The 15,048-nt window shown below is 44.9% G+C and overlaps 1 protein-coding gene across 1 annotated transcript in view; it reads right to left on the bottom strand.

Annotated features, from left to right (window-relative positions):
- The window catches only part of prepl (prolyl endopeptidase like), a 58,267-nt gene that overhangs the window by 41,835 nt on the left and 1,384 nt on the right, over nt 1-15,048 (bottom strand). Inside the window, 4 exon segments of the mRNA XM_038813417.1 lie at nt 2,447-2,573; nt 4,459-4,668; nt 6,331-6,394; nt 12,641-12,769. Coding sequence (XP_038669345.1) covers nt 2,447-2,573; nt 4,459-4,668; nt 6,331-6,394; nt 12,641-12,769 — 530 coding nt within the window.

Genomic DNA, 15,048 nt, shown 5'->3' with positions numbered 1-15,048 from the left:
CATTGGATTTGGTTTTGGGTAATGAACCAGGCCAGGTGTTAGATCTGGAGGTAGGTGAGCACTTTGGAAACAGTGACCACAATTCGGTGACCTTTACGTTAGTGATGGATAGGGATAAGTATACCCCGCAGGGCAAGAGTTATAGCTGGGGGAAGGGCAATTATGATGCCATTAGACATGACTTAGGATGTGTTGGTTGGAGAAGTAGGCTGCAAGGGTTGGGCACACTGGATATGTGGAGCTTGTTCAAGGAACAGCTATTGCATGTTCTTGATAAGTACGTACCAGTCAGGCAGGGAGGAAGGGGTCGAGCGAGGGAACCGTGGTTTACCAAAGAAGTGGAATCTCTTGTTAAGAGGAAGAAGGAGGCCTATGTGAAGATGAGGCGTGAAGTTTCAGTTGGGGCGCTTGATAGTTACAAGGAAGCGAGGAAGGATCTAAAGAGAGAGCTGAGACGAGCAAGGAGGGGACATGAGAAGTCTTTGGCAGGTAGGATCAAGGAAAACCCAAAAGCTTTCTATAGGTATGTCAGGAATAAAAGAATGACTAGGGTAAGAGTAGGGCCAGTCAAGGATAGTGGTGGGAAGTTGTGTGTGGAGGCTGAGGAGATAAGCGAGATACTAAATGAATACTTTTCGTCAGTATTCACTCAAGAAAAAGATAATATTGTGGAGGAGAATGCTGAGACCCAGGCTATTAGAATAGATGGCATTGAGGTGCGTAGGGAAGAAGTGTTGGCAATTCTGGACAAGGTGAAAATAGATAAGTCTCCGGGGCCGGATGGGATTTATCCTAGGATTCTCTGGGAAGCCAGGGAAGAGATTGCTGAGCCTTTGGCTTTGATTTTTAGATCATCATTGGCTACAGGAATAGTGCCAGAGGACTGGAGGATAGCAAATGTGGTCCCTTTGTTCAAGAAGGGGAGTAGAGATAACCCCGGTAACTATAGGCCGGTGAGCCTAACGTCTGTGGTGGGTAAGGTCTTGGAGAGGATTATAAAAGATACGATTTATAATCATCTAGATAGGAATAATATGATTAGGGACAGTCAGCATGGTTTTGTGAAGGGTAGGTCATGCCTCACAAACCTCATCGAGTTCTTTGAGAAGGTGACTGAACAGGTAGACGAAGGTAGAGCAGTTGATGTGGTGTATATGGATTTCAGTAGAGCGTTTGATAAGGTTCCCCACGGTCGGCTATTGCAGAAAATACGGAGGCTGGGGATTGAGGGTGATTTAGAGATGTGGATCAGAAATTGGCTAGTTGAAAGAAGACAGAGAGTGGTAGTTGATGGGAAATGTTCAGAATGGAGTTCAGTTACGAGTGGCGTACCACAAGGATCTGTTCTGGGGCCGTTGCTGTTTGTCATTTTTATAAATGACCTAGAGGAGGGCGCAGAAGGATGGGTGAGTAAATTTGCAGACGACACTAAAGTCGGTGGAGTTGTAGACAGTGCGGAAGGATGTTGCAGGTTACAGAGGGACATAGATAAGCTGCAGAGCTGGGCTGAGAGGTGGCAAATGGAGTTTAATGTGGAGAAGTGTGAGGTGATTCACTTTGGAAAGAATAACAGGAATGCGGAATATTTGGCTAATGGTAAAATTCTTGGTAGTGTGGATGAGGAGAGGGATCTCGGTGTCCATGTACATAGATCCCTGAAAGTTGCCATCCAGGTTGATAGGGTTGTGAAGAAGGCCTATGGTGTGTTGGCCTTTATTGGTAGAGGGATTGAGTTCCGGAGCCATGAGGTCATGTTGCAGTTGTACAAAACTCTAGTACGGCCGCATTTGGAGTATTGCGTACAGTTCTGGTCGCCTCATTATAGGAAGGACGTGGAAGCTTTGGAACGGGTGCAGAGGAGATTTACCAGGATGTTGCCTGGTATGGAGGGAAAATCTTATGAGGAAAGGCTGATGGACTTGAGGTTGTTTTCGTTAGAGAGAAGAAGGTTAAGAGGTGACTTAATAGAGGCATACAAAATGATCAGAGGGTTAGATAGGGTGGACAGCGAGAGGCTTCTCCCGTGGATGGAGGTGGCTAGCACGAGGGGACATAGCCTTAAATTGAGGGGTAATAGATATAGGACAGAGGTCAGAGGTGGGTTTTTTACGCAAAGAGTGGTGAGGCCGTGGAATGCCCTACCTGCAACAGTAGTGAACACACCAACATTGAGGGCATTAAAAAATTTATTGGATAAGCATATGGATGATAAGGGCATAGTGTAGGTTAGATGGCCTTTAGATTTTTTCCATGTCGGTGCAACATCGAGGGCCGAAGGGCCTGTACTGCGCTGTATCGTTCTATAATAGTTACTAGCTTGTCCAAATATGCAAATATTGAAAGCCTGAAATAGATAGAAAATGCACTATAGAATGAGCAACATCTGATGAAAAGTCATATCCAGAACGGTAACTAACTGGCACTTTTTGTTCCACTCTAATATTACCTTGGGTCATTTTCTTTGTAAACCAATTCAGATATTGTTCTTGTATCTTCCAGTAGAAGCCTGTAAACGTGATGGGACTGAAGATTCTCCAAAGTGGCATAAAACAGACTATCGTCTGTGCCCCATTCTGTAACGAATAACATGTTGCTGACTGGCTTTAAAGCTAAGAATGTACATTTCCAAAGTCAGTACATATTAAAGGTACAAATAAAACAAAGTATTTTAACTGTATGGTACGGAGTCTATTATTAGAACTGTAGCAGTTCAAAATGAAGTGCTAGTGGGTAGGATTTAGATGAGGCTGTACCCTGGTACAACTGGTTAAACAGAACCATTAACACAGCAAACTGTACAAATGCTGTCATTTCTTTCATTCTTTTTCAGTCAAATATCAACTCCAACATTTCTGCAAGTCATGCAATAATGGATTGCTACTCCATTCATGCCCTCATTCTGAATGTGCGCATTAACATGTTGGATCTAATTGATTGGTTTCCTGATAGGATTCCTTCAGCTGTTTTTTGCTTCATATCCCTTGCCAAATTGCCATGGTGTACGGTGGCAACTGAGTCCAAATTGCATCTAATTCCCCCTCCCTCAAACACCTCCTACTTCCCAGGCACTTTATTCTTTACGATCAGTTTCACCTCTTTAAGATCCTCATTATCGACCACTTTCAACTTGCAGCTGCCACCTTCACTGAAATCTCCTCTCCTTTAGCCTCATTTAGACTCAGCAATGTGTGATGTTATCCTTGGAGATTTGAACTTCCACTTTGTATTCTTGGCTCTGCTCTTACAATCTCACTGCACAAAACACCCCCACCCCTCAACCTCCCCACAATACATGGCCTCACTATCTAATAAATCTAATTCACAGGCACATTTGTCTCTATCTTGTTTAATCCTGGTTTACACTCCCTTACTGGCTCCAACACTCACCACTTCCCTCAGTCTGTCACTGAATCAAAACTATCACTCCACATCAAATGCCTTTTCTGGCACTAGCTGCTTTGAGATTGATTCTTTCCCTGGCCTGCTCCACGATTACTTACCTCCACCTTCAATGCCCATTCCGCAATAGACTACAGTAAGAAGTCCAACAGGTTTGTTTCAAACACTAGCTTTTGGAGCACTGCTCCATCCTCAGATGAATGAAGAGGTATGTTCCAGAAACATTTAAAATAGACAAATTCAAAGATGCCAGACAATGCTTAGAAGGCGAGCATTTAAAGGAAATCAAGTCTTTATAGATCCAGAGATAGGGGTAACCCCAGGTTAAAGAGGTGTGAATTGTCTCTAGCCAGGACAGTTGGTAGGATTTCATAATTAATAAGGGGGTCAGGGATTATGGGGAGAAGGCAGGATACTGGGGATGAGAAACATATCAGCCATGATTGAATGGCGGAGTAGACACAAGGGGATAAATGGCCAAATTCTGTTCCTATATCTTATGTTCTTAAAGCTATTCCAAACTACTTTACAACCAATTAAATATTTTTACGATCACTTTTAAATGTACAAAACACAGCTGGTAATTTGTGCGCAAGTCCCACAAACAGCAATGTGAGAATGACCAGCCAATTAGCGATGTTGGTGAAGGGATAAATATTGGACATGATACCGGGGGAACTTCCGTGCTTTTTGTTAAAATAGGATCATTTATGCCCACTTGAGGGAGCAGGTTAAAGTCTAATCTGAAATACTTTCGTGGAAAGAAGTTTATAAATTAGAATAACATCTGCATCCATACAACAACATATCATGTCAGAATGAGATTCGGTGACCGTTGTGGGGAGGTGCCAGCAAAGGAATGAATGACCAGCTAATATGATTTCACTGGAGCTGGGCGAGAGATGAACATTACAATGACACCGTGAGACCTTATTGTATGTCTTTGAATAGTGCCATAGGATCTGCAAACTTCAGTTTAATATCACATTCACACAACAAAACAAAAACGTAAGATCGATCTTATAAGCGTGAAATTATGAAACATTGTCCCAGACTCACCAAAGCTAAATGCTCTTGGCAAAAAATGCACCACCTCTGGCTTAGGACCAAGCTTGACCACAACACAAGTGGATTCATCCGATAAAGTATGTACGCTTGACGCCAAATACTTCTGGTTTGGTGAGACCCTAATTTGTTGAAATTGAGCATCCTTTGTGTGAAGAAACTGCAGCTGGTCCAAGCTCAACATGACTTCAGGAACTTGATCACCTTTGGGACATAATAATGTTTCACACTGTAAGGCACAAAGTAGGGCAACTGAAATGTTCAGTTATGAATTCTGCTCCATACATGCAACTGGATGTCTTTTTATCATGGGAGTAAATTCCTATGTTATTGTACATAAAGTGCTATTATGGCAATTTCTTTTTTTATACTAATTTCCTTAAATAAAAAAAATCAATCAACAATAATAGTTGGATTTTAACTCACATGCACATATTGGGAAGGTGGAAAGACCCTATTGACATCCCGAGGATGAGCCACAGGAAATTTTAACTTCTAGGCCTCAAATCCATTTAACTTAAGGGCTGCCTCCCAGATTGCGACAGGAATTCAACAACCTGCCCGCATGGTGCATGCCACTTACACTGCACCCCTGCCCCTATTTAAAGCGAACAGTAGCGAGAACTCAGACTGATTTTTTCTCTCATAAGTCAGGACAGAAAACCTCTGACTCGAAGGCGAGTGTAGTCCACTTAGCCAAACTGATAATAATGGTAGATGCTGGATGATAACACAATGGTGCTTGATTGAAATGCTCCGATTGGTGACCTGTCTGTTTGGAACCAGACATTATGAATGATCACTTGCACGAGATATTGCAACAACGTCATATCCAGAACTGCACCTTTTAGGGGACAAGAAGACGTTTCAGTCTTTAAAAGAAAAATATCAGGGGTGGGATTCTCCGAGCCTCTGTGCCGAAATTGCGCTCAGCGCGGGGGTGGAGAATGGATGTCAAACCCGAGATCGGGTCTGACGCCGTTCTCACGATTCGCCGGTCCCCAGAGAATCACCGGCAATCGGGCGCGCGGTCGACAGCTATTGACAAAGGCCCCGCGGCGATTCTCCCAGTGCAGCTGGCCGAGTTCCCGCTGGCGTGGTTCTCCCATAGTTCCACCTGGTGGATTCAGTCTGCGTTTTGTCCCCCCGCGGACACCCAGGTGGAGGGGGGCCTCCAGGACAGACAGACGTTTGATTCGGGGGGGGGGGGCCACCGATCTGCGGGCGCGCGATCTGAGGGGGGCCCTATCTTCTTGGTGCACCCAAGTCCACGGTGGCCACGTTGCGCAGGGCGGCCGACACAGGCCGCTGCCTTGCGCATGCGCGGTCTTCCACCGGATTGCAGGGCCCCGTATCGGCAGCTGGAGAGCTGCGAGGAGCACTTTGGGGCCCTGCTAGCCCCCTGCAATCGCAGAATCACCCTGGACTTATTCCAGCTAAATCCAGAGTGATTCGCGCACAGGTTTTTCGCGGGGCATGAGGACAAAGCCCCATTATGGAGAATCCCGCCCAAGTTGAATTTTAATTCTCAAAATTATTACTTCAATTGTTGCAGTGGGAAGTTAAATTTTAGTCTTTCAAGATTTAAAAAAAACTTTTGCAAACAGATGTAATTTAACTGGCACAGAATTAATTATTTTTTTTGTCATCCAGATAGGTTCACAAGATTGATATTTGTCACAGCACTATTTAATGTATGGGCCTTGGATATCTCAGAGAGAAATATCTCAATGGTCACCCTCAAGTAACTATAAACCAGAACCTTGAGTTTGAAAAGTGTTTTCTTGCATCAGTGACTGAGTGGCTTCAATTAAGTTCTATTCATTGTAATTTCTACATTTGATTATGTTATACTGAAAGACTTACTATTCTGAAGTCTTCTGAAAATGTAACCATCTTCTTCAAAGTACTCAAGGCCATTTATTTGTACCTGTGAAAACAATTAAATGAAGGTTACCACATCAAAATGCTAATCACAATACACGTCTATTATCATTCACAAAATCCAGCCCTTTATTGGCCCTGTTCCGGGAACCAGACACACAGAAAGCCATTTTAAAAAAAACACAAAAAATCTACAATTACATTTTATTGGGTCAGAAAACAGATAAATCCTGAATAAATAATTCTGCGCAGAAACTAAACTGGAACAGTCACATAAATACTTTGGCTACAAGAGCGGGTCAGAAGCTAGGAATTCTGCAGCGAGTAATTCACCTCCCTATTACCCAAAGCCTGTCCACCATCTGCAAGGCACAAGTCAGAAGTGTGATGAAATACTCTCCACTTGCCTGGACGAGAGCAGTTCCAACTCAAGAAATTCAAAACAATGCCAAGAGAAAGCAGCCTGTGAGATTAGCACCCCATCAACTGCTTTAAACATTTACCCTCTCCTAACACTCCATAATGAGGGGCTGGTTTAGCACAGGGCTAAATCGCTGGCTTTTAAAGCAGACTGAGGCAGGCCAGCAGCGCGGGTTCAATTCCCGTACCAGCCTCCCCGAACAGGTGCCGGAGTGTGGCGACTAGGGGTTTTTCACAGTAACTTCATTTGAAGCCTACTTGTGACAATAAGCGATTTTCATTTCATTTCATGCAGTGTGCACCACTTACAAGATGCACTGCAAGAGTTCAGCACCTCCCAAACCCGTAACCTCTACTGCCGAAAAGGCCAAGCATTGCAGAATCTGTTTTAATTACTTATTCATGGGGTCAAGCAGCATTTGAAGAGGCACGTTAAAGGGTGATATCACTACCTGTGATTATACGGTGGAATGTAGTGATGATGTATAATAATAATTTTTATTAGTGTCACAAGTAGGCTCACATTAACACTACAATGAAGTTACTGTGAAAAGCCCCGAGTCGCCACCTGCACAGAGGGAGAATTCAGAATGTCCAATTTACCTAACTGCACGTCATTTGGGACTTGTGGGAGGAAACTGGAGCACCCAGAGGAAACCATTCAGATACAGGGAGAACATGCAGACTCCACACAGACAGTGACCCAAGCCGGGAATCGAACCTGGGACCCTGGAGCCATGAAGCAACAATGCGAACCACTGTGCCGCCCCGATAGCAATATTTATTTCCGATTTAATCATAACGATATAAATAACTGCCACTATCTTTTGGTTTGTGCAGGTTAACTGATTTAGATACAAGGGAGATCTTTGGCAGATCAAATCAGGGCATATTTGGTCTGCTGGGAAGCCGTTAGGTTACAAACCATATGCCATCAAAATTCACAGACATTCAGCAAATCATTGTTAGAAAATAAATTTATTTTAAAAGCGATGGGGAGGTAGAGAAACATTACAATTTGTGGTGAAAACATTACTTTCAATATAAATTAGCACCCTTCTCTCTCGCGATCCCTTAGACATTACGAAATTGGGTCCAAAAATGTTGATTTAATTTATTGTCACATGTACAGTGAAAAGTATTGTTTCTTGCATGCTATACAGACAACAGATATCGTACATATGGAAAGAAGGAGAGACAGCAGAATGTAATGTTAGTCGTAGATAGGGGACGCGATTCTCCGACCCCCACGCCGGGTGGAAGAATCGCGGGAGTGCCGGGCGATTCCCGCCACGCCGCCCTGGCACCCCCACGCGATTCTCCCCCCCCCCCCCCAAAACGGCGTGTTGCGTTTTACGACAGGCCGCTCAGAGAATCGCCACTCGCCTTTTTTTAAAATTTAGATTACCCAATTATTTTTTCTATTAAGGGGTAATTTAGAGTGGCCAATCCATCTACTCTGCACATTTTTGGGTTGTGGAGGCGAAACCCACGCAGACACGGGGAGAATGTGCAAACTCCACACGGACAGTGACCCAGAGCCGGTATCGAACCTGGGGCCTCAGCGCCGTGAGGCGGTTGTGCTAACCACTAGGCCACCATGCTGCCCCCGCTCGCCTTTTCTAACGGTGAGCGGCGATTCTCCGGCCCGGATGGGCCGAGTGGCCTGCCCAATCCAACCGGTTCACGCTGAGCCAACCACACCTGGTCGCTGACGGCGTGAACAGCGCGCGAACGCTGCGTGTGTGGCCTGTGGGGAGGGAGGATCGGAAACCAGGGGGTTGCTCAGTGGTGGTCTGGCCCGCGATCGGTGCCCACCGATCGGCGTCTCTAAAAGACGCACTCTTTTCCCTCCGCCAGCCCGCAAGATCAATGCTCCATTCTTGCGGAGCGCCCGCGGGGAGGACGGCAACCGCGCATGCGGGGTGACGTCATTTAGGCGCCGCCGGCCGCGTCATTCAGGCGGCGCCGCTTTGACGTGGGCGCCAAGGCCCGGCGCGCAAAATTGACGCGGCGCCGCTCCTAGCCCTCTGGGGGCGGGAGAATAGGGGGCGAGGAGCGGCCTCCGACGCCGGAGTGAAACACTCCGGTTTTCACTCCGGCGTCGGCACTTAGTCTCCCGTTGGGAGAACCGGTGTAGAGAAAAGATCAACTTAATACGAGGTAGGTCCATTCAAAAGTCTGATGGCAGTAGGGAAGAAGCTGTTCTTGAGTTGATTGGTATGTGACCTCAAACTTTAGTATCTTTTTCCTGACGGAAGAAGGTGGAAGAGAGTATGTCCGGGGTGCGTGGGGTCCTTAATTATGTTGGCTGCCTTTCCGAGGCAGTGGGAATTGTAGAGAGAGTCAATGGATGAGAGGCTGGTTTGCGGATGGATTGGGCTACATTTACAACCTTTTGTTAGTTTCCTGGCAGTCTTGGGCAGAGCAGGATTACATACCAGAAGAATGCTTTCTATGATGCATCTATAAAGGTTGGTGAGAGTCGTAGCTGACATGCCAAATTTCCTTAGTCTTCTGAGAAAGTATAGTCATTGGTGGACTTTCTTAACTATATTGTCGGCATGGGGGGGAACCAGGACAGGTTGTTGGTAATCTGGACACCTAAAAACTTGACGCCCTCGACCCTTTCTACTTCGTTCCCATTGATGTAGACGGGGCATGTATTCTGCTATGCTTCCTGAAGTCGTTGACAATCTCCTGTTTTGTTGACATTGAGGGATGAGATTATTGTCGTTGCACCAGTTCACCAGATTCTCCATCTCATTCCTGTACTCTGTCTACTCAGTGTTTTAGATCTGACCCACTCCTGTGGGTGTCATCAGCAAATCTGAATATCGAGTGGGGGGAAATTTGGCCACAGGTGATAGGTGTATAAGGAGGGGGGCTGAGGACACAGTCTTGTGGGGCACCAGTGTCGAGGATGATCGTGGAGGTGTTGTTGCCTATCCTTACTGATTGTGGCCTGTGGATTAGAAAGCTCAGGATCTAGTCGCAGAGGGAGGAGCCGAGGCCCAGGCCACGGAGTTTGGAGATGCATTTCGTTGCAATAAAGGTGTTGAAGGCATAGCTGTAGTCAATAAATAAAAGTCTAACATAAGTGTCTTTGTTATCTAGGGTTGAGTGCAGGGCCAGGGAGATGGCATCTGCTGTGGATCTTTTACAGTGGTAGGCAAGGCTGCAGTGGTTCAAGGCAATCCGGGAGGGCTGGAATTGATTTGTGCCATGACTAACCTTTTGAAGCACTTCATGATGATGGTCCCATAGATGGGAACAAAGATGTGGTCGGCAATTTAAAGGTTAACAGACAGAGAGAAAAAACTGCTTGCACGGAGTCAGAGGGATAGGCCCATACCTGGCCTGAGTTACATTGTCTCATTCAGACTTAAACTGGACAGTGGGAATACACAGGATGCCCCTGTTCAGCCAGGGTGATTCACTGAAATCCATTGTCCTTCCGGACACTCTTGTTTGACCAGCCATTAGTCCATTACAGAGTCTGATGGCTTCTTTTGTCCGTAAAGGGGAGGTTTGTTGCATATCAATAGCACGGTTCTGTTCTTTTGTATAGATGGGAGTGGGAAATCAAACAGCCAAGATAATGATAATAGGTTCAAGTCACCTCAGGAGAGTACCTTTATTGAGGGGCTGGGTGAAGCTCAGGAGAGAAAAGGAATCCTGTTTGAACAGATGGGAGAGATGGATTCTAGGTTTCGGGGGATGGGAGGAGCGAGGGCTGGTAGAAATTAAGGACTGCCGGTGGCGTGGCGGCAGGCCCGTGACCAGGGCACAATGTAGGTGGGGTGTCCCACATCGGATGGCTCCTACCTAGGATGAGGTCAGGTCCCAGGGGAGCTCTGGGGGAATGTAGAGGAGAAAGAAAGAAGGTTTAAAAAAGTTTGTGTGAAAGTTTTTTTTGTCTCCCCTTTTCATGTGTGTGAAGGAAGAAATATTGTTTTTTGTTTCCAAAAAGAAAAGAATCATTCAGAGTGACGAATGACAGGAGGGTGAGGGAGAGAAGAGAAACGAAAGAAAAACAATAAGCCGCTAAAGGATGCAAAGAGCAGCGTCGCAAGAAAGGAGGAAACGCGGGTCGCCGCTGAATGAGGAGGACGAGCAAAAGTGCTGAACCGCAAGGCGGGGCACAGCACTACTTACGGTGGGAAGATGACGAGGTGATGGTGGTGGAGCTGGAAAAGCAGTTCGCGAGGCACATGGAGGCCTTGAGGAAGGAGACGGTGGTCGCATTTAAGTCATTGGTGGAGGAGGCAATCGCCCCGGTGAGGGTGGTGGTGACAAAGGCATCGGCCGAGGTGAGAGAGCAGGGCGAGAAGATGAAGGAAGTGGAGGAGGCCGTGTCACGACACAGCGACCAGGTCACCTCGATGGGGGACGAGTTGCGGCGGGTGGTGGAGGTCAACAGAGGACTCCGAGCAAAGCTCGAAGACTTGGAGAACCGCTCAGGGCGGTACAATTTGAGAATTGTGGGCTTGCCCGAAGGGACAGAGGGCCCAAGGCCAACACGATACTTCGCAAAGAAGTTAGCAGAGCTGATAGGGGAGTGTGAGAATCCCTCCCAGTACGAACTAGACCGAGCACATCGGTCATTAAGGCCGAAGCCCAAAGTGAACAAGCCGCCAAGAGCAGTAATTATCTGTTTCCATAAGTTCTGCACAAAGGAGAAGGTATTAAGCTGGGCGAAGCAGAAGCGTGAGGTGCTGTGGGATGGTATTGCGGTTTGGATCTACCAGGACTTGATGGTGGAGTTGGCAAAAAGACGAGCGGCGTTTGGGCGAGTGAAAGCGGCATTGTACAAGAAGGGGGTGCGATTTGGTATGGTGTACCTGGCGAAGTTGAGGGTAACGTATAACGCCAAAGACTTTTATTTTGAGACAGCGGAGGTGGCTGAGGCGTTCGTGAGGGCAGAAGGCTTCGGACAGACGTTATGGGTGGAACTGGAAGAGAGACTGTGGACTGTGTTTGCGCAGCTGGAAAATGTATAAATGCTACAATGAGAAGGTGAGAGACCTGCAGTAAGGATAGTCACGTGGAACGTGAGCGGGCTAGGAGGTCCGGTCAAGGATGCTTGCGCATCTTAAAAGTTTGAAAGCCGATGTAGTAATGCTGCAGGAGACTCACTTGAGGGTGAAGGACCAGGTGAGACTTAAAAAGGGCTGGGTTAGCCAAGTGTTTCACTCTGGATTTGATGGAAGGGCTCGTGGGGTAGCGGTGTTGGTCAGCAAAAGGGTACGCTTCCAGATGGAGAAGGCGGTGGCAGATCAGTGGGGTAGATATGTGATTGTGACAGGGGCGCTGGAGCGGAGATTAGTGGCTATGTTAAGTATATACGGCCCTAATTGGGACGGTGTGGGAATGAATCCCTATAAACGTGCCGTTGCTATTTTGTTGTGCTTTCTTTCCTCAAGTTCATCTATATCATGTTTCCAACCGAAGGAGCAAGTAATTTACGCTCTCGAACAAAATTACTTCTTAACTGATTGCTAAGTGTGCCATAAGCTTTCTCATACTTGTGAGTTTCAATTCCTTTATCCAGAAAACCACCTTTTAGTTAGATCGCTCTGTATTGCAGTTTATATACAAAAGTAATATGTGGTAGTTATATTTATTACTCCATGGCGCAGCTTTTGGTGAACGAATACCTTTCTACTTGTAAATTTTTAAGTACTGCGGCATACATTTCATGCCCGGCTCTTTCCAGATATATAAATAGCTTAAGATCCAAAGCTCATAAATAAAAACAATATATTGTGCTCGATCAAGGATTGGTGCCTACATAAGGCATGTTCTAAAAACAGAGCTGTAAAATCAATGATAATGAATTATTTTCATCTATATGCTGTAATAGACTTACCACAGGGCCGTAACTGTTAGAAACATATTTGTTGCACATTTCTTCCAACCTCTTTTTAAACCAGTCTTCTAGTTTACTGTACTTGTGTGATTTAGATTTGCAATATTTCAGTTCTGCTTCGAAGAGTTCCTTAAGGGACAAAAAAAACAAGTTAATTAGAAGAAATGCCCTCAAAAGTTGTTTCTGTTTATAAATACAATATGGATAACTGTGTATCAATGTTTGATATCTAGATGATTTCAAGCTGAAATATGGCCAGAAGTGAAATTTGTGTTTTTAAAGCTTTCCAGCTGTGACAAAAAGGTTGGGGACAGAAAGTGCAGTTTCAAAACCTAACATAAAAGAGGATAAAGAATATATTTTTCAACACACCAACAAAAATAAATTGTTTATTGAATATTGTTAAATAGAGTACTATATTGGCAAAGCTTTTCATCTTGCACTAATCAGGTCAGATGCAAGAATGCCAAATTTCAAATCATCACAACAATTTGCACCACAGGAGAAAATTGCTGCAATCATTTGAAATTTGACATTCTTGCATTTCTGTCCTGACGAGCATAAGAAGCAAAATTTTAGCAACATGTCTCTCTTCTCAGCAATATTCAAGTTCTGAACTGTCAAGTGACAAATTGTTTATTAGTCAACACAGGTTTTCTTTCACAAAGCACAGGGACTATTTTTAATGCTCATGATTCTTTTGAAATGAAAGAAGGTATCTCGTTTTAAAATTTGGCAGATCTGATAGTTGAATTGTCAAGGTAAAAGTGACTCCAGATTTTGAAGTAATAACTATTGACAGACTAAAAGGGCTCTAAAAGGGGGCTGCACGGTGGCGCAGTGGTTAGCATTGCTGCCTCACGCGCCGAGGTCCCAGGTTCGATCCCGGCTCTGGGTCACTGTCCGTGTAGAGTTTGCACATTCTCCCAGTGTTTGCGTGGATTTTGCCCCCACAGCCCACAGATGTGCAGGGTAGGTGGATTAATCACGCTAAAATGCCCTTATTTGGAAAAAATGAATTCAGTACTCTAAATTTATTTTTTTTAAAGAAAAAAAGGGCTTAAAAACAGTTAATCCCCAGGAATACATGTTGTTTATCCAAGATGTTAAAGAAGATGAGGAAGGGGTTTTTTATGGCATTGAGGGAATAATTGGACACTGAACAGATTTAAAAACATGTTAACCACACAGAAAAAGTGACTTATTTTAATGTTGTGTAAAATAATGGAGTTATCAGGACTGAACCTGAAGATTATCTTTACAATAATCACTTAGGGAATAACCATCAGCCATGAATCAGAAAAGGAATGATCCTGCTTAGCCACCTCTGAAGAGGTGACATCTCAGGTAGACTACAGCAACCCCTAAGAGTTGTGTTTGGATTTGAAGGCATTTGATTTTTAAAAACCTAGGAATCAAAAGACATAATACTCAGCATGTTCAACTAATACAGAGCAGCAAACAACAAAGTTAACCAAAGGTTAAACATCAGGGAGTGCAAACGCTGGTTGAGTGACCACTTCGCCGAACATCTCTCTTCAGCCTCTGGTGTGACTCTGAGTTTGCAAGTCGTTTTCTACTTTGTATCCCACTTTGACCATTCTCTTGTCACCTAACTGTACCAATGAAGCTCAATGAAAGCTCAAGGAACAGCACTTCATCTTTTGATTACCTTACAACCTACTGACCTCAAATAAAGCATTTGACTACTTCAGATCATAACCACAACTCCCATTTTCGACAGCTCGGTGTTCTGCTGTTGCCATTTACACCTCTTCGGGACTCATCTTTTGTTTCTTTATCGGCTCATCACTACCCCCCTTTTACTTTGCAGCATCATTCTTTTTGTCAATTAGTCACGCCTGCCCCCCCCGGCTCAATTGCAAACCTTCTCTTTTCTCCCCTCAACTTCCCTATCTCGGACTCTGTATTTGCTTACAAACTGTAAAATCTCTAACTTCTTCCAGTTCTAACAAAAGGTTATCAACCTGAAAAGTTAAAGTTAACTCTTTTTCCTCTCCATAGATACTACCCGAGTGTCCTGCTGAGTGTATCCAGAAGTTTCTGTTTTTATTTCAGATTTCCAGCATCTGCAGTATATTGCTTTTGTGTTACCACATTAAACTATACAGCTAAAACAGCCAGTGAAAGTGGTCTTCAAATTGTACAGTGACTTGGTCAAACCAAATCTTGAGGAGCATCTCTAGCCTGGTCACTCAGCATAAGGTAGACAGGCATTCAAGTTACGGAGAAACTGCGAGACAGGTGTATTGGTCACTCGTTAGTTATAGGTTTTTTTGTCCAGATTAATGATGATAAGTTACCTGTATGCAATCACGTCACATTCTAATTACATGTTGCCAACCACTCCCACCCCCAAGATGTCACTGCAGCATCTCCACTGGTGG

Source organism: Scyliorhinus canicula, chromosome 1, assembly GCF_902713615.1.
Source record: "Scyliorhinus canicula chromosome 1, sScyCan1.1, whole genome shotgun sequence".
Taxonomy (NCBI): Eukaryota; Metazoa; Chordata; class Chondrichthyes; order Carcharhiniformes; family Scyliorhinidae; genus Scyliorhinus; species Scyliorhinus canicula.
The sequence above is the reverse complement of the archived record's forward strand: the minus strand, read 5'-3'. Positions and strand labels throughout refer to the sequence as shown.